The 22,603-nt window shown below is 37.6% G+C and overlaps 1 protein-coding gene across 10 annotated transcripts in view; it reads left to right on the top strand.

Moving 5' to 3' along the window:
* Positions 1-5,856: 5,856 nt before the first annotated feature.
* LOC122068776 (E3 ubiquitin-protein ligase UPL6-like) overlaps positions 5,857-22,603 on the top strand; it is a 39,372-nt gene continuing 22,625 nt past the window's right edge. For 2 of the 10 annotated variants that reach the window (XM_042632672.1, XM_042632669.1), the window contains exons 1-5: positions 5,858-6,314; positions 7,418-7,515; positions 8,074-8,201; positions 15,478-15,589; positions 18,108-18,288. In XM_042632672.1, coding sequence (XP_042488606.1) covers positions 6,156-6,314; positions 7,418-7,515; positions 8,074-8,201; positions 15,478-15,589; positions 18,108-18,288 — 678 coding nt within the window. In that variant the 5' untranslated portion in view covers positions 5,858-6,155. Of the gene's footprint in view, positions 6,315-7,417; positions 7,516-8,073; positions 8,202-15,474; positions 15,590-18,107; positions 18,289-22,603 lie in introns of those variants that run through there. The other 8 variants (XM_042632668.1, XM_042632677.1, XR_006137236.1 and 5 more) reach the window with 6 other exon arrangements.

Below are 22,603 nucleotides of genomic sequence, written 5' to 3'. Positions count from 1 at the left end.
AATGAAAAAGTTCAAATAATGAAAAAAGAAGAAGTAATTATTTGTTAGAAATTATTTTACAGTGAAACAAATACAACCAATTTCAAATAACAAAAAACGAGGCACGGCAATAAGGAGTAAAACTTCTCTCATGTTATTAGAGCAGAACCCCATGTGTGAAAGAAACAAAATTGATGAACAGGAACCCACATGACAAGGCCAAAACCCTTAATAGTGATGGAGTCGACTAAGACTGCTTTCATTGGACAACTCGTATTGAACTATCAAAGCCTCTCAACATCTCTTTTCCTCGGTCATCTTAGCCACCACAAGTCCATCTCACTCCTTTGATGGGAATGATAAGCTTCACATTCATGCATCATTTTTTTCTATCCATATTTATGGGTCATATGACCTTTATATTTAAATGAAAAAAAAAAAAATTTATGGGTCATATGACCTTTATATTAAAGAAAAAAAATTGCTACAATACTCTTGTGTAGATTCTTCTATTACCCTTCTTATATAAATAGTGAGATCTACATTGATATTCCTTTCTACTATTTTAACCATGTGGGTTTCATATAGATGATATTTTCAATCCCTCATTGGCATGGTATGCAAATTTTTTTTCGCACTGCCCTTCTAGAAAACCCTCCTCCATATATAAATTAAAGGTATAAAATCCCTACCTTTGAGGTGGGAGGATGTTATCCATGCTCTTTGATATTCTGACCATGTCGGTCTCACACTCTCTCATCTTTATAACTATGTGAACCTTTGTTGATAAAACTGTTTTTTATTTCGTGGTTAGTGTGGTGTGGGATATTCTCCTCAAACAAGCAACATGGAAACCTTAAATTATTGTTTTTATTTAATAACATTATAGAAAAGAAGTTTTTGTGGTCGGCAATCCACGAATAAAATTGGTGGATTAACATATTTATCTTCCAATGTGAAGTAAAGAATGATATTACAATTCTTATTTAAGAAATGTTTTACCCAAAAAATCTTTAAGAAATAATTCAATTCATTGTTTATCTTGCAATGTGAAATAATTAATGATATCCCCTCGCAATCTCATGCCATTTTTTTTTGGTAGTCCTAGGTTTTTTTCATGCTTTGTGTTGCTATTGATTAACTTTCATAAGCTGAAACTTTGACATGTGATCAAGGGACCTACGGGTCTACTTGCCTATAAAATTCTTTAACGCACAAAATCTACCAATTGCATATGTAATGCCACCCTCTATTTTTCGTGGGCATATTTGGCAAGAAAAAACCAAGTAATGGCGGAATGCTTTAAACATATAAAAAATATTTAATAATAAGTATTTTTTTTATATGTGAAAATTTTTAGAAAAGTCTCTTTTTTTTTTTTTTAGGTCGTACTGTATCTTGTTTTCATTTTTAGGTCCTACTGTATCTTGTTTTCATTTCATGTGAGGAGAGAGTTAGACACAAAAGCACTACTATCCCACTGGCTCAAAAAACATTTTCTCTTCAATCATATTTCTCCACCCCAAGTCTTCATAATTTTTTACCCTAAATCCTAACCCTTAAACTGTGAACCCTAGACCCCAACATTTTTCAAAGTTTTACTTTACCACATGGCGAGCTCCATTTTTACTGAAACTTAATCATATGGAAAGGGGACTTCAAATCATCCATAGCCACAAATTTTGGAATCTATCCAACTTAATACAAAGGAGATATATATCTTGATCATATACAAGAATGCATTCTTTAGTGGGCTGTGTAGGAAACCATTTCTATATGTTTTAAGGTTTGAATTTTTTTGTTAAACAACTTTAAGGACACAAAGTACAACCAATTGTTCATCTACAAAAGGACCCACCTAAACATATCTATTGCTTATCTTAGGAAGAAATCTTACCTTCTTTTGAACATTACCATTGGATATATGAAATATATAAAATATAAAAAGTATAAACCAAAGAGTCAAAGATAAGTCTGTAATATCTAATACACTAAGATTTGGGTCAGGTTAAGTGTTCAAGGAAAACCCTTTGACTCGACTTAATCAAAAGCACCCCACGTGTAAACTTCATTAAGTCATCCAAAATCATGATTAGGTTAGGTTAGAATTTGACTCAGACTTAGTTATTCATATTGAATTAAAAGTTAAAACATAGTTCTTTCATCCACATGAAAGTTCTCTTCACCCATGGATAGGTGATCAAAATTATTATGCCTCATACTAGGCAAATGTCTGAGATACCCTTCTTCATTCTCAGAGTTTTTTCTCATCTAACATCCAAACAGAATGCTAGTAAAGGGATACGCTTTTCCCCGTGGGTGAAGAGATACCCAGCCCTTGTTTTATTTGCTACAACTGGTACTCAAAGCCCCTTTACAGAGTTGACAAGTCAAAGTTTGACTTTAAAAATGATCTTTGTCACTATATTCTAATTTAAAAAAGAAAAATGGAGCCCTTGCCATTCTTTTGAATACAAGGAGATCACAAATAACATTAAAAGTTGAAAAATGAAACTTGTTCAAATCACTTAAGGGACTAGAAGATATACTATATTAATATATTCAATTAAAGAAAAGGTATAAATTTGTGTATATGGAACTCCTTATTTGCTCTAGAGCCTGAAAATTCTTGACAATGGATACATACTGAACCCATACCAACTTTCTAACTACTTCAATTCAATAAGTTTGAATCTTCAAATTTGCTTGAATGACGGGAAAAAAAAAAGCATTTAACGTAGTCATGTACACTTTGTAGTAGAGAAAATGAATGGATTAGTAGTTAAACACTCCCAAGTCCAAAGGCATAAGTGATTAGTCAAGAATTAAGTTACAAGTCATCTTCGATCTCTTACTTTAATAATGATATTTAAATCACAAAAAACTATGAACGTCAACCAAACTAAGCTACTTGTTTCAAAAAATTTTGTCAAACACTCATTGAAGTGAGAAGTATAACAATGGATATGTATGTGTAGTTTTGGGACTATGGTCTATGCAGTTTGGGGATTCTGCACTAGTTTTCTTTCTTCTTTTCTCAGCCCTACAACATAGGTTATAACCTTTTGATGGGTTTTCACCAAATGTGGGTCCCAGACATTTTATGGGTCCCAAGTTTGATGGAAGGAAACCGGGTCATCACCCTAGGGTTCGGGTTGTTCTCTCTTTAATGGGTAGGGTTTAGAGTTAGCCAGTTAGGTTTGCCCAGTAACTTATCATCAGCTTTCTCCCAATGAAAAAACTGGATCCTCTCCATTGTATAAGCCGGAGATATATTGTGTTGGATTGGGTTTTCCTTCACCAAAGTAGAAAAAGAATCTTTTAATCCCTGGGTATATGACCCTTCAATTGAAGCTAAGAAATGAATTTTCGGTCTTCATTAATAAGGGAGAGGGTTAATGATTAGATTCACTGTTTTGCAAAATTATAGCGTCAAATTGCCTTAGATGAAGAGATAAAATTCGTTTTTACATTTTAAAAAATCATTTTTACCACAAAATCAATAACAAGACCAGCCAATACCCATAGTATCGACTGATATGCCAATACAATACCGAGATTTAAAATTGTGGTTATGGGTGAACTTGTAGTGAAAGTAGTCAGAAGATGTTCAATTCGACTCCATATATTGTTCATTAGAAGTTACACTTCAATTTTGATTGACATTAGAGGCAGCAGCTCTCCCAGCCAACTTAAGAAGTATAGCCGTGGTTTTCATTCTCATTTTTTTTGGCATTTATGCTCTATTAAGTATTGTTTAAAAATTGAAGCCCAACCAACAAGTGAGGTCTTCCATTTTTTGAAAATTTTGGACAATAAGACAACTCTCTCAGCCAACTTAAGAAGTATGGTCGTTTCTGTGGCTAGAAACAGCAGAAACGGTTTTTTATGTTTTCGAAAACAAAAATGAATTTTTTGATATTTGATAAACTTGTTTCTCGAAACATTTTTTTCATACATAATGCCACTAAAAACCCCAATAGTATCATCGGATGCCCAAAAGGGAGAGAGGGTTCGGTTGCCTCTTTTTAAGTTTAAATAGTTGAAAGATTTATCGGGTACAACAACATTTTTTTCTCTAAAATTCATTTCTCGAAATGATAAAATAAGTTAAGTCGGATTTGTTTCGTCAAAGTCATTTTTAGGACTGTAAATAGGCATAAATTTTGATTTATGTTTTTATAAACAGATGAAATGGAACAACTTTATCAAGCGCTTTTTAATATGTTTCTCTGTTTCTGGGAATAAGAAAAAACAAAATCGACAGAGACAAAATGTTGTCAAACGTTGCCTAAACTGCAACTCTTAAATCTGCCTTTTTTTTTTTCTTCTTCTTCTCTCTTTTTAACTTAAAATCCACATTTTTGATAACCCCATTTCATACTTTTTCCCCCGTTTTAAAAAAAAATATATATATATATATATATAAATACCCTAACATGTTCTTACTGCATTTGGCCCAATACATTGATTATTAAATTGAACGGGCTCAGATATGGGCCCTATTCTTTAGGAGTTGGTATACTTCTGTATGTTCTGCCTAAACTCAAATATAAACTACTTGATCCATCCATTGCCTGTCCAAGACTTGCACAAAGTTGGGTCCAGTGGGTTGGGCTTTTCGAAAATGCAGGCCCAATTCTACCTCCCCTACTTTCTTGACAACCCATCTTTCTCTCAATAGAGTTTTTGAGCATTGTGCTTCCATCCTCTTCCCCATTACTTTGGATAAAATTAGTAAAATGGATCATTACCGTTTCAACAATTAGACATCCAATCAGTAATAGCAATAACTCAATTGCAAGAGCGATACTGTGCTAATTGAGCTATATCCCCCCTAAGGAGTCAGATGCTTCTCGATTATTTTCCTAGATCTAACTAGGGCATCCTAGACTTAAACTAGAGACCTTACTCGTGAAGTAAATTATCACACCTATGATTCGACTGATTGATTCTTTTCATTTGGAAAATACTTTGTAAACCTAAGACATAGACAATACCTCTTTATATAAAATATATTTTATTTTTCTTTCTCCCCTAAAAAATGAATAAAAATTACATATGTGAGCACCTCATGTTCGAAGAACCCTTTCCCTATCTACATATAATTAATCAGTACAATAAATAATCCTATATTTATACCATATATTTCATAAATCATATATGTGATAAACTGGAACATGTATATTTGATATTTAATACCTACTATATATATGGTCATTCGATCGAGACTGATTGATAATCAACTGTAAGTAGTCCAATTAGCATGTTAGACCATTTAGCATAGCTATAGCCCATTTATACCCATTTTGTAGCTCAACTAGCCAAATCAGCCTATTTAAAATCCGATCATTATTTGTCTATGGATTGATAATCCATCGGAAAAAGATCGTTTGTAATTCCGATCTCGTACAATTCCGTGAAATACCACCTTTAAGGGTTGACACGTGTATTGATACCAATGCAATGGTCTATATCTAATTTAAATGTCTTTTCACTGATTTAATGTTTTATTAGTTGTACCATATCTGAACCATTGTATTGGTATCAATACACGTGTCACCGCCTGAAGGTGGTATTGCACAGAATTATATGAGATCGAAATTGCAGATGATTTCAACCCCCACCGAAATTGTCTGCAATTTCGATCTCACACAGAATTATACGAGATCGGAATTGCAGACGATTTCAACCCTCCAATCGAATAGAAATATGTCAATTGTCTGTGAGGCCTATTACCAAAGCAGGCGGAAACAATATGGGTTTTTAATTGATGTAAACTGGTTAGACCCAGCGACCGGATTTTTTCTTGTTTGGTACGAAACCGACCGGTTGACACCTACTAGACTTCCAACCTCGTGGAAGAGTGAGAAAGCTCGCCGCCCACGAGTAACCAAAAGCTATTTCTTCTGTATTCATTTGGTCTAATTCTCATTCTCATCTAAAATTCGCTATCATAAGTTCAGAGAGCGGGATACCTCATTGTCTGAAATCAAAAGCTTTCGAGTTTCGACACCAGGGCAAGCCTTTTTTCTTTTTTCTGCTCGAAAGCTCTTGTTTAGTTTCGAAGAAAGGAATTTGATCTCTTTCCTTCCTGCAATAATTTTTTATTGAAGATCCTCGTTAAATTGAGGCATACTTTGGTGCATTCCCTGCAATTCTTTCATATTTACGAAATGTTCTTCAGTGGAGTTTCATCGACTCGAAAGAGAGTAGATTTAGGTGGAAGGAGTTCGAAGGAAAGGGATAGACAGAAGGTCTTGGAGCAGGCACAGCTCGAGAGGAAGCGCCGTTTGAATTTACGGCAGCAGAATTCTGCTGCTCTTAAAATTCAGGTTCGTAGTAGTCATTGCTTCGTAGTTCCTGCTCCGTTGTGAGAAAAAAAAATGCTTTAATTGATCATTGGCAATGGGAATTTATCAATACTATACCTGGTGACCGGTGAAAGTATTTTTTCCTTCTTCGACTTTGCTTGTATCTGTGGTTTAATTATTTTTTTTAGTGTCCGATATTTGGAATATGTTTTCCCAGATCGTATGCTTATTTTTAAGTTATTCTGTTGAATGTTTTAGTTTCGGTTCTTATGTTCATCACTCACTTTCTGAAAGAATGTAGCTAGTTCAGGAGCATTGTCTCTCTTTTGGGGGGGTGGGGTGGGGTGAATTGCATCTCGTTTCTTTTTGTTGTGATCAAGTTAGAAGAAAACTAGGTTATATTTGAAACCCTAATTGAAACTTGACAAATTGAAGACACGAATATGACAAAAGTGCAGAAGAATAATTGTTGTGAAAGGGAAGGAGGATTGAAGAAAGAGAGGTGGAAGGTAGGGGACATTGAGGAAAGAGAGAGAAAAAAAAAAAAGGAGACTAGAGATTGAGGGAGGAGAGGGACCGTCGAAGAAGAGGCTGCTGCCACTGTAACATGTGCCGGAATACCTGTAACTGTTGTTGAGGCAGGAAGACCGGGAAAGGAGGAGATGTCCTTGCAGTAGACCATTTGCCCATATTGTTCAAGGTTAATTGAGAAAGTAATGAGGGCGAGTGTTAAATTAGAAAGAATACGCATCTGTTTTTTTTGCTCTTAGGGGTGGGGGGGCTCACAAAATTCTTATCTTTGTGGCATTAAGATTTTTCCTTTTTTGTTGTTTCTTTTTTCTTTCTTTTTTCTGTGTCATTCATGAAGGTATCGAATTGTTTTTTGTAGTTTAATTTAGCATAAGATCTGCTTCATGGAACAAGAAACTTTTGTTTATGAAATTAGACCTTTTCTTTTCCTCTTCAAAAAATTTCAGTTATGCCTCCGGCTTGAAAGAATTATCCATTTTTGGTTTCTCTTTTGGTTATTGTGGAGCTCAATCGTGAAATGTCTTCCGGTGTCTGGTTGTCTCTTCTTCTTTTATGTCGTGTGAGGTATGGGACTTGACTGTTGTTAGTTGCAGAAATGCTTCAGAGGGAGGAAGGCTGTGGAAGCTGAGCGTTCTAAAATGCGAGAGCAGTTCTGCCTAACTTTTGGGAAGCATTGCCAAAAGGTTGACAGGTAAGCTTTTTTCCTTGCAGGTCTTCATCTGAATTTAATATTTTTTTACTGCCAGTAGTCAGTTTCGAACTTTTTTTTTTTTTTACCTAGCAGGAGGTTGGGTGAGTGAAGGAGTAGGTTTGTGGTTAGCTGGTAGTCTGTGAATCCTATTGTTTTGTTCCACCCTGTGCTGATCCATGGTTAATTGGTTATAACTTATAACAAGTACATTCTCCAATTCACTGGCAGGATTGGATTGGTCAATTGTTGATCATCCAATCCTGTCAGTGGATCATCTGATCAATCATGGTTCAGATTGGGATCATCTGAGTCCTTTCCGACCGCTTCCTGATTCTTGAACCATGGTGAGGATTGACTTTAGCCCAGATGACCATTAACTTTGCCAACTTGACAGTCTTCCTAATTTTATGTATTTCTTTTTCTACTGTTTAATATCCATTCATTAATTTGTTGGAAGAAAGAATGCTCAGAACCTTTTTCCCAACTTGAATCGAAATTATTTCTGCTGCTTGCCCTATTGATTTGTTTTTTATTGTTCACTTTTTTCTGTCTATTCAGGAATTGTTTCAATTCTGATTCAGGGTTCCTTCAGCAGTTGCTCTTTTTCTTCAATGCACGTAACAATGGAGATTTTGAAGCCCTTGTGGAGGCGTGTCGATTGCTTCATCGGTTTGTTCGAGCCAATGGTCAGTTTCTATTTTGTTATTAAGAGTTTTTTTTTTTAATCTTTTTGTTTGGTTATGCCTTAATAAATTCTAGTTGTTCTTTTGGTTTATTTCTATCCTTTTTCAACCATGAATTTTTTTTTGGTTTTTCTTCTTGGAAAAGGCTTGGCACGCTGCTGGGGTGTGCAGCCCTTGTCACTCTCTCTCTCCCTCCCCTTTGGAAATGACCCCCATACCCCTCCGATCCCAGCCCCCCCTTGGTTGAGCCACTAGCTTCCCCCAACCTCTGGCCCCCCTCCTTTTTTTTATGGATAAAATACCGCAATTTTATTAGGAAAAAGTGCATCAAGAAAACTGTACATCTAAGGTGTCATAATCTTAGTTGGTTAAAATGGGAATGGCAAAAATACTAAGGAATGGTAAAAAATGGTTGGACATTTTAAAACGGTAAAAATACGAAAACAGACGGTACGTGTTTTAAACGTTTAGATTTTTATTATAAACACATAAATTAAAGAATTTATTACCTAAATACCTGTATCAAAAGTTTAAAGCAAGTATTAAAGGTAGGTGTTACAATCCCAGAAACCTGTAATCAAAACAGAGAAATAGAGGAAAGAAGATAAGAAGAAAAGAGCAGAGAAGAGAGAGGTGCAATTGAAAGAGACTCCTAAAAGAGAGGAGTGACCTGTGATCATACCAGAATAGATTGATTGCAGGTTTTAGTCATTTACTTATATTAAAATAATGCCGAAAGTAAAAGACAATAGTACCCCCATTGCCCAATTACAAGAAAAGTCACATCACAAAAATATGGGGGCCGATGGGACCCAAAATATTCCTATTGCCCCCTATCAGTTTTAGAGTTTAGCACTAGGCACTAAACTCAAGACTCCCCCTCAAGCTGGAGCATACACCTCACTTATGTTCAGCTTGGTACAACCATTACGAAAACTATGAGCAAACAGTGACTTAGTGAACATATCAGCCAACTGATCTGATGAAGGAACAAAAGGAGTCTCAATCAGCTTCTTCAGAGCAGCATCACGAACAAAGTGGCAGTCCACCTCTATGTGCTTGGTCCTCTCATGGAAGACTTAACTACTAGCAATGTACATCGTAGCTTGGTTGTCACAATACATCTGCATAGGCTTAGTCACTAGAAATCCCAACTCCAAGAGTAAAGACCGTAGCCACATTAACTCAGCAACGGTGTGAGCCATAGCTTTGTATTCTGCTTCTGCACTAGATCAGGCAATGGTAGTCTGCTTCTTGCTACGCCATGTAACCAGATTACCTCCAACAAATGTACAATAACTAGTAGTAGATCTCTGATCATTAGCAGAGCAGGCCCAATCAGCATCAGAATAGCCAACTAGTTCCATATGCCGATTAGGACGATAGATCAGCCCTTTTCCAGGAACACTCTTTAGACAACGAAGAACATAGACAACAACATCCCAATGTGCTTTCTGAGGAGACTACATGAACTGACTGAGGACTCCAACAGCATAGGAGATGTCAGGACGTGTTACAGTAAAATAAATCAGCTTGCCAATCAAATTCCTGTATTGATGCACATCCTGAAGAGGTTTGCTATCATTAACACCAAACTTTTGGTGAGGATCCATAAGGATATCAACAGGTTTGGATGCAAGCATGCCAGTATTAGATAAAAGGTCCAACATGTATTTCCTTTGAGACAGACTGATCCCCTTCTTACATCGGATCACCTCAATCCCAAGAAAATATTGAAGTTGGCCCAAGTCCTTGGTCTGAAAGTGTTGCTGTAGATAAGCTTTTACTTCAGAAATTCCTGCCTCATTATTACCAGTAAGAATAATATCATCAACATAAACTACCAAGACAACCAGTTTATCACCTCTGCGACGAACAAAGACAGAATGATCAGAATAACATTGAAAATATCCACAAGTAATTATGGTAGCACTGAACTTGTCAAACTATGCCCAAGGGGACTATTTAAGTCCATAGATAGCCTTGTATAAGCGACACACACGACCTTTATTCTCCCCTTGAGCAATATAACCAGGAGGTTGCTCCATATACACATTTTTCCTGTAGATCACCATACAAGAAAACATTCTTGATGTCCAACTGAAACAATGGCCAATCAAAGTTGACAGCAAGAGAAATAACTAGACGAACAGAGTTTAATCTAGCAACCGGGGAGAAGGTCTCAAAATAATCAACTCCATATGTCTGAGTATACCCCTTGGCAACTAGACGGGCTTTCAACCACTCAACAGAGCCATCAAAGTGATACTTAACAGTGTACACCCAGTGACACTTAACCAAATCCTTATCAGGAGGTAAATCTACCAAATTCCAGGTATTACGACTCAAGAGAGCATCCATTTCTACATCCATGACAACTTTCCATCCAAGAATAGTTAGGGCATCATTATGGGTGTGGGGAATAAGGTTAGTAGAAAGTGACAAGGCAAGACCATGAATGGGAGAGGGAAGATGAGACAAGGAAACAAAGTTATCAATAGGATACACAACTATAGATTTTTGAGTGCAAGAACGTGTACCTTTCCTTTGAGCAATTGGTAAGTCATTAGGAGGAGAAGGAGGAGGAGCTTCACCAGAGAAAGGTAGCAGTGGAGGAAGTGAATCATCTGGAGTATTGGGCACATCAGGGAAGGGTATGAGAGATGGAATGGGTGGAGGAGATGGAGAAGTCCGCTTCATACCAGACTAGGACACCTGAGGAGAAAAGAATGATGTGCCTTCAAAGATGGTCACATCGGCACTAACAAAGTTCCTGTGAGTAATGGGGCCATAGCATTTATACCCTTTCTGAGTACGTGAATAATCCAAAAAAATGCACTTGGTAAACTAGGAGACAGTTTATCTACTTGTACTTGCAATTTATGGACAAAACACACACAACCAAAGACTCGGGGAGGAACATAAAAACTTGGCAAAGTAGGGAACATAATAGAAAAAGGGGATCTATTTGAAAGCACTGAAGATGGCATACGATTAATCAAGTGACATGCAGTTAAAACCCCATCACACCAAAAATGTTTAGGAAATAGGAACATGCATATGAATCATAATAGCATGGGCTACCTCGAGTAGATGCCGGTTCTTGCACTTTGCTACCCCGTTTTACTGTGGGTATGGGTGCAACTAGTTTGGTGTATCATCCCACGGTTGGCACAAAAATCAGAAATATCATTTTGAGCATATTCTAAAGCATTATCAGAACGAAAAATCTTAATTGAAATGCCAAACTGAGTTTTTATTTCATTACAGAATTGCTGAAACACAGATAAAAATTCAGATCTGTCATTTAACATGTAAAGCCATGTAAGGAGAGAATGATCATCCACAAAAGTCACAAAATAACGAAAACCAAATCTATTACTAACTCTGCAAGGACCCCATACATCAGAATGGACTAAGGAAAATAAAGACGGACTACAAGACACAGAGCGAGATGGGAAGGATACACGGTGATGTTTTTCCAACTCACAGGCCTCACATTCTAACCTAATCATAGACTTAAAGCTAGGAAATAAAAGTTTCAACCTAACTAAAGATAAATGTCCTAAACGACAGTGCTATTGGAAAGGAGTCACATCCCCAACAGCAGTAGAAGTAGGAAAACCACAGTTGAGATAATATAAACCATCTTTTTGACGCCCTCCACCAATCGTCTTCCTTGTGTGAAGACTCTGAAAAACACAGTAAGAGGGAAAGAAGGTTACTGAGCAATTTAATGAGTTAGTTAATTGGCTCACAAAAAGAAGACTTAATGGGAATTGTGGAACATGTAGCACAGAAGATAAATTCAGTGAGGATGTGGGTGATATAGTCCTATGGTCGAGAACCGGTGTGGAAGCACCGTTGGCAAGAATAATATATGTAGAACTGGTACTAGAAGAAAAGGTTTTAAAAAGTGATGACTTACCAGTCATATGAGCAAAAGCACTTGAATCAATGATCCAGGTGGTAGTGGTAGAGGTAGTGGTAAAAGGGCTGAGGTACCTGCGTGAGCTAAGGTGGTAGCGGATGTAGACCCACCATTGGATGTATTAGAGGATGCCTCGAGAGTGTGCAAGCGCCGGAGCAACTAATTGATGTCATCGCGCAGGCTGGTATATGAATCTTCTGATGAATGGCTCGGTTTGGTATCAATGGAAGACCCTGTGTCAGTACCATCATCTAACACTGCATGATTGGCTAACTGGGTGGCCCACTCGGGCTTGCCATGCTTTGCTCAACAAGTCTCGACAGTATGGTTAGGCTTTCCACAGTAAGTGCACTGGCAAGATGCACGATCAGACGGCTGTCCACTAGAACCTCGACCAGCCAACCCACGTCCTCCGCCACAACTGCGATCGGACCAAGTCCACTGTTGGCTAGGAAGGCAGAATTGTCTTTGGAAGACTGATCAGGTTTTGTTAATGAAGTAATACACTGCAGTCGCGAATAAGTGTCGTTCAGAGTAGGAACAATATCGCTTGCGAGTAGATGGCCCTTCACTGCTTTCAAATCATTATTCAAACCAGCCAGGAATTTGGAAACAAAGAACTTATTACACTAAGCTTTTAATTTGTCAATGTCAGTGGTCAAGGGTTGGAAAACATTGAGTTCTTCGACCATTCCCCTGAAAGCACTATAATACTCTTGAAGAGTTCTGTCAGACTGGCGAAACTGGAATAGTTTCTTATAAATATCATAGATACGAGTCATGTTCTTCTCCTGAGAGTAAGTTTCCTTCAAATCGTTCCATACTCCTTTTGCAGTAGAGTGAAACATGACATTGGCAGCAACATCTGGTTCCATACTATTCCACAACCAAATTAAAATCAAGGCATTCTCTTTCATCCATTCATTATAACCCTTGTCAGATGCTGGAGGAGGATCAGAAGTAGTATACTGAAGTTTATCCTTGGCTATAAGGTAAACCTTCACAGACTGAGCCCAAAGTAGGTAACTCAAACTTCCCTTGAGCTTGATAGAGGTAATTTGTACATTGACATTGTCCGAGGAAGATATAGCAGTGGTAGTTTTGGTCTCAGCCATGAGAAACCAAAAAAAATATAGAAAATAAAGTATTGCTGATGTAGAGGCAAACAAACAATCACTTGTAAGCAGATCTATATAGTACCATAGGATGGGGGATTCTATTACAGAGCCATATTATTAAGACCTAATCTCTCCATAGTCATCACCAAATAAACAATCACCTGTAGGGTTTAGGGTTTAGGGTTTAGGGTTTAAGGTTACATACCATGGTATAAAAAACCCTGTCAAAAATCAGTCTTTGATTGTCATTTAATAAAATGAGCAAAGGGACATTATCTAACACCCATGTGATTTAAGCCATAGCAAATGCAGCAGTAGGCGGCTGCACACTAGAGAGGTTAGCGGAAGAATGAAGTCAACAGAGAGGAATGTATAAACCTTAGGCTTGATCACAGAGGCTCTGATACCATGTTACAATCCCAGAAACCTATAATCAAAACAGAGAAATAGAGGAAAGAAGAGAAGAAGAAAAGAGCAAAGGAGAGAGAGGTGCAATTGAAAGAGACTCCCAAAAGAGAGGAGTGACCTACGATCATACCAGAATAGATTGATCGGAGGTTTTAGTCCTTTACTTATATTAAAATAATGATGAAAGTAAAAAACAATAGTATCCCCATTGCCTAATTACAAGAAAAGCTACATCATAGAAATATGGGGGCTGATGAGACCCAAAATACCCCTATCGGCCCTATCGGTTTTAGAGTTTAGCGCTAGGCACTAAACTCAACAGTAGGTATTAAGCATTTTAATAAATTAACGAGTGTTCTTTTAATGCAACTGCATGGCATTAAAAAAATCCATCCACACCCAAAATCCTAAACACCTAATGTATTCTCCACGTTTTGATACCCTCAACGGCTCAACCTGTCACTTAGTTCAACAATAAAACCTGTCCCAACATATGGACATTACATAGCCCACTGCCACATGGCAATGGATGATTGGACACTAAAACCCGCTCCAACATAAGTGACATTAACAAGAAAAAAAAAAAAACCCATATCGACATAACAATGGGACCCACCACCAAATAAACATGTAAATCCTAGGGTGATATAGTTTCACCCTCTAGACAGTCACGGACAAGATCTCCACCAGCACTTCCTGTGCTGCATCCCCATTCGAAGATAGCTCAAGATGGAAATTGAATCTCCTCTGCTACCCCTTCATGCTTTCCATCTTGCTGCCGTTTATTTTTTGGTGACAAGGCTTATCATCATCTTCCCTTGCGCTGAACGGCTGAAGCAATAGACCCAACGTCCCTCTCTAGCCCTCTCTTTCTTGATTCCCCCTTCGCTGTCCCTCTCGCTCTCCCCCTCTCTTTGAATCTTGGCCCATTAGGTTTCCCTTTTTTACATATAAAAAAAAAAGTGGTGGTGAGCCGGACAAGTATTTTGCCTTTTGTTTGATACCGATTCGGCCGTTCTAAACACGTTTTAACGAAGGTCATAACAAAAGTATGCAAAGATTCATTTCAAGACCCAAGAATGGCCTCTATGGGCTCCTATATACAGAGAGCTCTCAATTGTTTTTCTTTTCTGATTCTCCCCGAATTCTTCCAATGATCCCCCTCTATGTCCTGTTTCCTTGATACCGATGCTATCCTGCTATGTTTTGTATCTGCCTAAATATGATAGAACATGCATAGTAATTTTGTCGTTGTTATCCTGCTATGTTGTCACAGTAGTTTGAAATGAACCAGAACCATGTTGGCATTAGGCCATCACTTCTTTGCCTTGAATAGATTTTGTAACTAGTCCTCGAAACAAATCTGGCATGGCATGTTCCTGAGAACCCTGTTGAGTAACTTCTATGGTGTCTTTTGGACAAGGAATAACCTTCTGGGATTGGGGGCCAATATCTAGAGATAGCTGTGGCAGGATCAAATTGCGTTATTCAGCCAATAGCGTTTGCAAATTGAATTTCTGCTGAGACTCCAAGGCCCAAGCTCTGCCAGATCTTATGGATGTGATTGATTGAAAATTGAGGTTGACTCAGTTCGTTGTTGGTTGGTTCATCATTCATGTGGTAATGTGAGGGGGCTGTTTAGATTATCCCATTTCATGAGAGAGATCTTATCAGTCTCTCCTAGTTAAAAAATGTTACCCTCATTAGTGTATTATTCAGTAATTTTTTTTCTTTTTTTCTTTTTTTGTATGCAGTTGTGAATATTAGTCTTAGAAACTTGATTCTTAATTCGTGGTATTGACCAAAATTGTTTGTACAGCAGTGGATATTGTGGAGCTCTTTGCAGGCATGGACTACAAGCCAAAGAATGCTATCATGGATAACAGAGTGAAGCGACTTGCATTTGCTTGCCTTCAGGCTGTTCATCATAATAGGTTGGTGTAGTGCACCTTATGGTAGATTTTTACTTCATTTTTGGGCTCTGTTTGCTACTCTTTTCACTAGGATTTTCATTTCGCAGTTTTTTAATGGTACTCCCTTGGTCCCTCCACCCAATAGTGACTGGCCTTTTGTGCATTTTCATTTGTCATAATTTGTATGTCCATCAAATCAAGTAATGATTTTTAATAAGCTTGCTGCATTAGCTTTTTCATTTATTACAACATTGCAAAACGTGAATAGGGGGAGAGGAATTTTAACTTGGGAAAATTTTATGAGATCAATACATATAGACTTTCCAGTGAAGGTCATAACTACCCAATTGCATTCCCTCTGGAAGGGTAAAACCCTTATTCTCCTAGGCCAACATTTAGTTAGAAGGCCAGACCAAATCAAATTGGAGAAGAGGCAAGCAAAGAAGAGGTGATCAATGTCTTCAGAGGCATCCCAGTAAGGATAGTAGGCTGGGATTTGCTGATGGATAGGGAAGGACTATGTTGGGTGGCAATTAAAGAGGGTTTGCCATACAAAGAACTGTGGCGTGGGATGAAACCCTTGAACCAAACCAACTTATGTCAGGGGGTGATAGGGGCACAAGAGCGGATAAAATCCCAAGCTGACTTGGAGCAGAACAAACCGGATGAGGATGGAGGCCGAGAAATAATATCTCCATATCTTGAGGGTCTTATTGGGATGGAAGGTAGGATATTCCAATTAGAGGCCAACTGAGAGGAAGGGAGGGGAGCCCAACCATCAAGGTGAAGGGTGTCTGCCACCATGGACTGCTTGTGAAGTGCAGAGCTGTAGATGACTAGCACTAACAAGGGGAAGGAGCACACACGTAGGGTGCCAATGGTCAAGACAGCCTTGTGGAGCTGGCATTTTCAATCTATGATATAACAACCCTGAGAACTAGATGCCTAAGATGTAGAATCTTCCTCCAAATGGAATCATTACAGAGAAGCCTAGCATAAATCCAATTGATCCAAATACTTTTTTCTTTTTAGCCACAATTTTCCATATCAGTAGGAAGCCATCCAAATTGACACATTTAATTCTTCTCAGATCAAGACCCCCACTTTAGACCTTTTCCCGAGAAAGAACATTAGGGTTTCCAGAGCCTTGGTGATGAATTGAGGTAGCCTTGAGATACCAAACCAATAGATGTATGAGGATTGAAGCACAAATCTGATCAATTCAAGACAACCTACATAAGAGAGGAGCTTGCCTTCCAGAGTTGGAGCCTTTTGCGTATGAGATCTAAGAGAGGAGTGCAGTGCTGAGCTGTTAACCTAGTAGGAATAAGGGGCAATCCCAAGTACTTGATCGGGAGGTTGCCAATAGATAAGCCAGTCTTATCTAGGAAGATACTCTTAACATCATCATAGACCCCCATCACAAACAAGAGGGATTTAGAGAGATTGGTCCAAAGGCAAAAAAAAGAAAGGGCGTACACAATACAAGAGGCTCTTGCATGTGCGAGAATTACGCAGCCTTACCCCGAGAATGTCGAGAGGTTGTTTCGATTGTTTGACCACCAGGTCGCAACATTCATACCTTACCGTTGAACCAAGTGCTCCCAGACATTCTTTCTAATTAGCTCAAGCATAACATGGTAGAATCAATAGAGAGGCTATTAGCTGTAGAGAAGATCATTACTCATTTACGAAAGCCAAGTGGGTGATCTTAAGGCTCTTGCACTTGGGCCAAGGGGAGATCAAGTGGTGATCTGTACTTGATTGGATGCTTATGGAGAGGACTTCAAGGGCTAGAGTAAATATGAATGGGGACAGGGGGCAGCCTTGCCGAATGTCGACAGGGATGAGAAATAATCTGCCAGACTACCATTGATGAGCACCGAGAACTGAGGAGTGGAGATGCACTGATAAACCCAACTGACAAACACTGGGGGAACCACATCTTTTTCATAAAACTGACAATGTAGCCTCTTCTCTGGGAATCAAAAGCTTTCTGGAGATAAATCTTCATTAGGGCAGCAGAGGAGTGGCCTGATCTGGAAAAACCTTGAACCAGCTCATTGTATAGGAGAATATTATCTGAAATATTTCTCCCACCAATGAAGGCAGATTGATTGTCACTCACAGGAGAATCCACCACCAACTTGAGACAATTGACGAGCACCTTGGCAATGAACTTATGATATGGATTTCTGTTAGTTAGCAAATGATTTTTCCCCCTATGGTTCTCGTCATTTTGGATTTTGAAAATTTATATCCTATTTTGTGCAATCCTCCTGTATTCCTCATCTTTCTTACTAGATCCATCAATTATTATCATTTATTCATCTATTCCTTTTTTTTTTTATTATTATCATTTACACCCTCCAAGTTAAAACCTTAATTTTTTTGCACCATTAGGTTGTGATCCTTATAGATAAAAGCTGGTCAATGAGTCTGGTCTTCCAACCTCTTGCATTACATTCCAAAAGTCTCTTGTTATAACATTTTCATCATTTTTTTTTGGGGGGGGGGGGGTGTGATGTGGGGGGCATAGGAATCATCTTAAGGATCAGCTTTTGATGTCATCTGAGTGCACCAGTGTTCCGGCAGTCATCTTGCTTGAGGCAGTGGTTATCATGACAGATCCAAAACTTCCATGGGCTTGCAAAGTAGTTGGTTATCTGTTGCAAAGAAATATATTTGTGTTAGTGAGAGATATTGTTGTCACTGCAAAGGTATGCATTTCATCCTTGATAATCCTATTTTATTTATTATTGTGATATCATTATATCAATCCTATTTATCCAAGTTGCAAGGCCTGATCATTGTAGACATTTTCCATTCTTTCCCATTCATTTGGAAGCATATCTTCTTGAAGGGCACAACTCAACCCTCGGGGCCCAGCCAAAATTTGTATCATGTATATTTGGAGATCTCTTCTTTATTGTACATCCATGGGATATGAAAGCACCTAAATGCGAGGATCATTTGGAATCTTTGTTTGGAATTTGTAGATTGTGAAGACATAGTCTTGCCCAGAAAAAAGATCTCCCTTTTTTTTTTTTTTCTTTGAAAATTTTGGATTTTATTATAATTCTTTCATGGAAAACTGTCATTATTTTTATTTATTTATTTATTTTTTTGAGATTCCAGTTCCTCAGAGAATGACCATGCTTGCTGCAGCCTGCTTACTTAATGCTAATTTTCATACTCCTAAAAATGCAAGAATTTTTTTTATTCAATCTTGAAGTGACTATTGGTTCTTGCTTTCTGTGTAGTTTTTGCTTTCCATGAACAAGAAAATGCTTTCCGCCTTTCTTAAGAGCAGTTGATAGAGATGTAAAATAGCTAGAGCATAGTTGCCAAGGCGACAAGGTGACCCATTGGTAGAGGGGTGCCTATGTGCTTAGGCGACAAGGTGCCCACCTAGGTGACCAAGGCGCCCAAGTGTTGTTTATTAGTTCCCTATCTTCTAACATTATTTAGTATGCTACATATGCCTTATAGCATAAAAAATCAACATTAAGAGAAATATTTTTGTTCTCTAATAAGTTTGACTGGTCAATTGATTTTGTTTTTATATGGACTTTTTGTATTAGGTAGAACATAAAACCAACTTTCCAGCAAGTCTATCCTTTATCTGCCTCCCAACCTGTCAGAATTTCCCCAAGGAACAAGCTCATTGATGTATCGTGGGGCCTCCCCCCCACCATTCTCTCCCCTTCCCCTACCCCCTAGTCATTTTGTCCTCTTTGTGCTTGGTCTTGGTAGTAGCCTTTCGGCTTAGGTAGCCCTCCCCCCTCTTTTTGGGGGTAGCTCTCCCCTCCTTTTCCCATGCTTTCCTTGTATATTATTATCCTCTTTGGCAATGAAATTATTTATTCACTAAAAAAAAAAATCTAAGTTGAAACTTATTTTAGAGTGCGTGAATACTGTTAAAATCTCTTGGATGAAAATAATTTTATGTACATCAAAACAAAAGATTATTTTATTGCAGTTTTGGTTTTTAGTAATTTTTTACCATGATAAGATTTATGAAGTTTTAAGAATTGAGAAAACTCCGAGCATTTAAAAGTTGAAATTCTCTCCTACAACAAAAAATCTAGTTTTTGTTCTTGGACTAGGGGGTTGAATTTTTATTCTTTTAGAATTTGATTATTTTTATTGGTTTCAAATAGGGAGCATTTGCTTGTTTAATTATAATATCTTAAGCAAATATAAAAGCATTTACTTAAATGATATTTGACATAAATAAGTGTTTCAACTTGCGTTAAAGTGACAGTCACCCAGGCCTCAACTAAACAGCATTGACACCTAGGCGACGCCTTAGAAGAGCATTTGCTTCAATTCTGAAATAAATTTAACATGTAGTGAATTTAAGACATTGCATATAGAAAAAATGTTCATGTTGCACCTTAAAAAAATATTTTGTTTCTCATTATATTTTAATAACTGCATGCAGTACAATTAAAATATATTTCTAGCTGCTCACCAATAGTAAATAACTCCTATTCTTTCAAAGCAATTATCAACTACTTTGCTATTCTTTTTTCATTTCTAAAAGGGACTTTCAAAGTCCTGATTCAATTTTGAGATCGAACTCACTTCGTCTCTAGTGGTATTGCAAGTCCTGATTCAATTTTGAGATCCAAATCACGTTGCCTCTAGCGTTATTATCTCCCTCTCTTCGAGTTGCTGAAGATGTTCCTGACCTGCTAATTCATTTTTGGAATGCATCAGAAGTGTCTAAGAACATTGAAGATTTTAGTCGAAATTAGGGGTGGCGGTTTACCATGAATCTTACAGATCCTTTATGAAGTTAGATGGACTTGTCCATTGGCAGTAGGACAAGAGGTTATGGTAGCTTTTTGCTGCAACTAATGCAGTGCTAATCATTAATCAGTGAGATACACTGGGAGTTCAGCTTATGACAGGATCACAGGAAAAAAAAGGCAAAACAGATTAGGAGATTTTCAATAACTAAGCAAAGGCAAGTCAGATGGGCAGACAAACTTAGTCGATTGGTCTAGTTAGCAGGGAGAATAATCCAGTAAGGCTTGATCAGTATCCAAGGGTCAGATTTGCATATAATAAAGCATTTCACACTAATTAAGAAACCAAAAACCAAGAATTTCAGGGAAATCAATAGCAGGGAATTAGGACGCAAACCAGAATTCAAGGAGTGAAATAATATCAGTGCTTAACTTTGAACAGAACTGGAAACAAGTGAGATCAAAATCAAGTTCAGAAAGAAAGAATTTTTAGGAAGTTTAGTTGAAATAGGATTCTGAAAATCGATGGAAATTTCAGCTTTCTGAAACTAGAACTGAAACTAGAAAGATAACAAGAAATCAGAAAAAGCAACCAAAGATTAGCAGAACAGAAACTTAACTAACAAAATGATTTATTAATAAAGCAAAACAGAATTAAGAAAAGTGAGGGAATAGCATTCGCAGGGCATGGAAAAATAAAAAAATTGTAGAAACTGACCTGAATATCGATTGAAGAAAAGAACGAGAAAGTGAAAGATATGATCAGAAATCCACCTGATGTGTATGGCTGGAATCCCACCAGTACCCCGACCTGGAATCCAACCATGGTTCAATACTGAATCTCGCAGGAGTTAAACACTCTTGAATCCCACAAGAGTAAACACGAAAGAATCCACAGACCAAAACAAAAGAGGACCCTTCTTTAATTCATCAAAATTCGTGGGTTAAGGCTTATCCCTTGTATAAGTTTCAATTAAAGACATTAAATAGGACTCAAACTAAGCCTAAAACTCCTCCAGCCAGTAGCTTGCTATGGTGGTGGTCTATTGCTCCTAAAACTATAAAGAAAAAAAAAGTTAACAACCTAAACTAGGCTGGAATAAGTCTCATAAACTTATTCCTGCCTAACTAAAACACTTTAATAACAACTAAAAATAAAGAACTAGATTCTAACTAGGCTAAGTGGCTAACTAATAATATAAATCCTGTATTCCTACCTCCTACCCATATTTTAGGCCCATAAAAGTGACCTATTGCAAAGAGAACCTATTGGACCAAAGGCTCAACCATGGTTTAAGAACTCGGTCGAAACCTGTGAAATTTTGTAGGTTTCGATCGTATCCCCAAGGGTTGAAACAATATGAAAGTCACAGGTTTCGGACATGTTTCAACGAAATTTCCCATGTTTCAACTTCTTTAATTCATCAAAATCCATGGGTTAAGGCTTATCCCTTGTATAAGTTTCAATTAAAGACATTAAACAGGACTCAAACTAAGCCTAAAACTCCTCCAGCCAGTATCTTGCTATGGTGGTGGTCTATTGCTCCTAAAACTATAAAGAAAAAAAAAAAAGTTAACAACTTAAACTAGGCTGGACTCATAAACTTATTCCAGCCTAACTAAAACACTTTAATAACAACTAAAAATAAAGAACTAGATTCTAACTAGGCTAACTAATAATGTAAATCCTGTATTCCTACCTACTACCCATATTTTAGGCCCATAAAAGTGACCTATTGCAAAGAGAACCTATTGGACCAAAGGCTCAACCATGGTTCAAGAACTCGATCGAAACTGGAAAATTTCGCAGGCTTCGATTGTATCCCCAAGGGTCAAAACGATATGAAAGTCACAGGTTTCAACCATGTTTCGGTTGATTCGATGAAATTTCCCATGTTTCAACCGAAACATGGGAAATTTAGACCAAAGCAACTGGTTCGACTTGAACCAGGTCCTATATAAGTTAGTTTGAAAAGAAACCCAAGCCTTCTTTAGCAGAATTTGACTTCTCCTAGTTTCTTCTCCTAGGAGTGGGAAACTTGGGGAAACAGTGGAGATTTCCATTTTTTGCCTAACAAAGTTGAATCTAAGAGTGGTTCTTGCTTCATCTACATAAGAAAGAGACCTTGGGCCAAAAAGGTAAGTCTCAACTTCCCCAAAAATCTTTTTTTTTTTTTTTTTTATATAGAATATACTTATAAATAGAGTAGAATTATGTAAATTTTTTATGTTACTTAAGAGGACCCGATCTATGCATTCACAGTGGCCGAATTTTTTT

This window comes from Macadamia integrifolia, unplaced genomic scaffold, assembly GCF_013358625.1.
Source record: "Macadamia integrifolia cultivar HAES 741 unplaced genomic scaffold, SCU_Mint_v3 scaffold457, whole genome shotgun sequence".
NCBI classification, from domain to species: domain Eukaryota; kingdom Viridiplantae; phylum Streptophyta; class Magnoliopsida; order Proteales; family Proteaceae; genus Macadamia; species Macadamia integrifolia.
The sequence above is the reverse complement of the archived record's forward strand: the minus strand, read 5'-3'. Positions and strand labels throughout refer to the sequence as shown.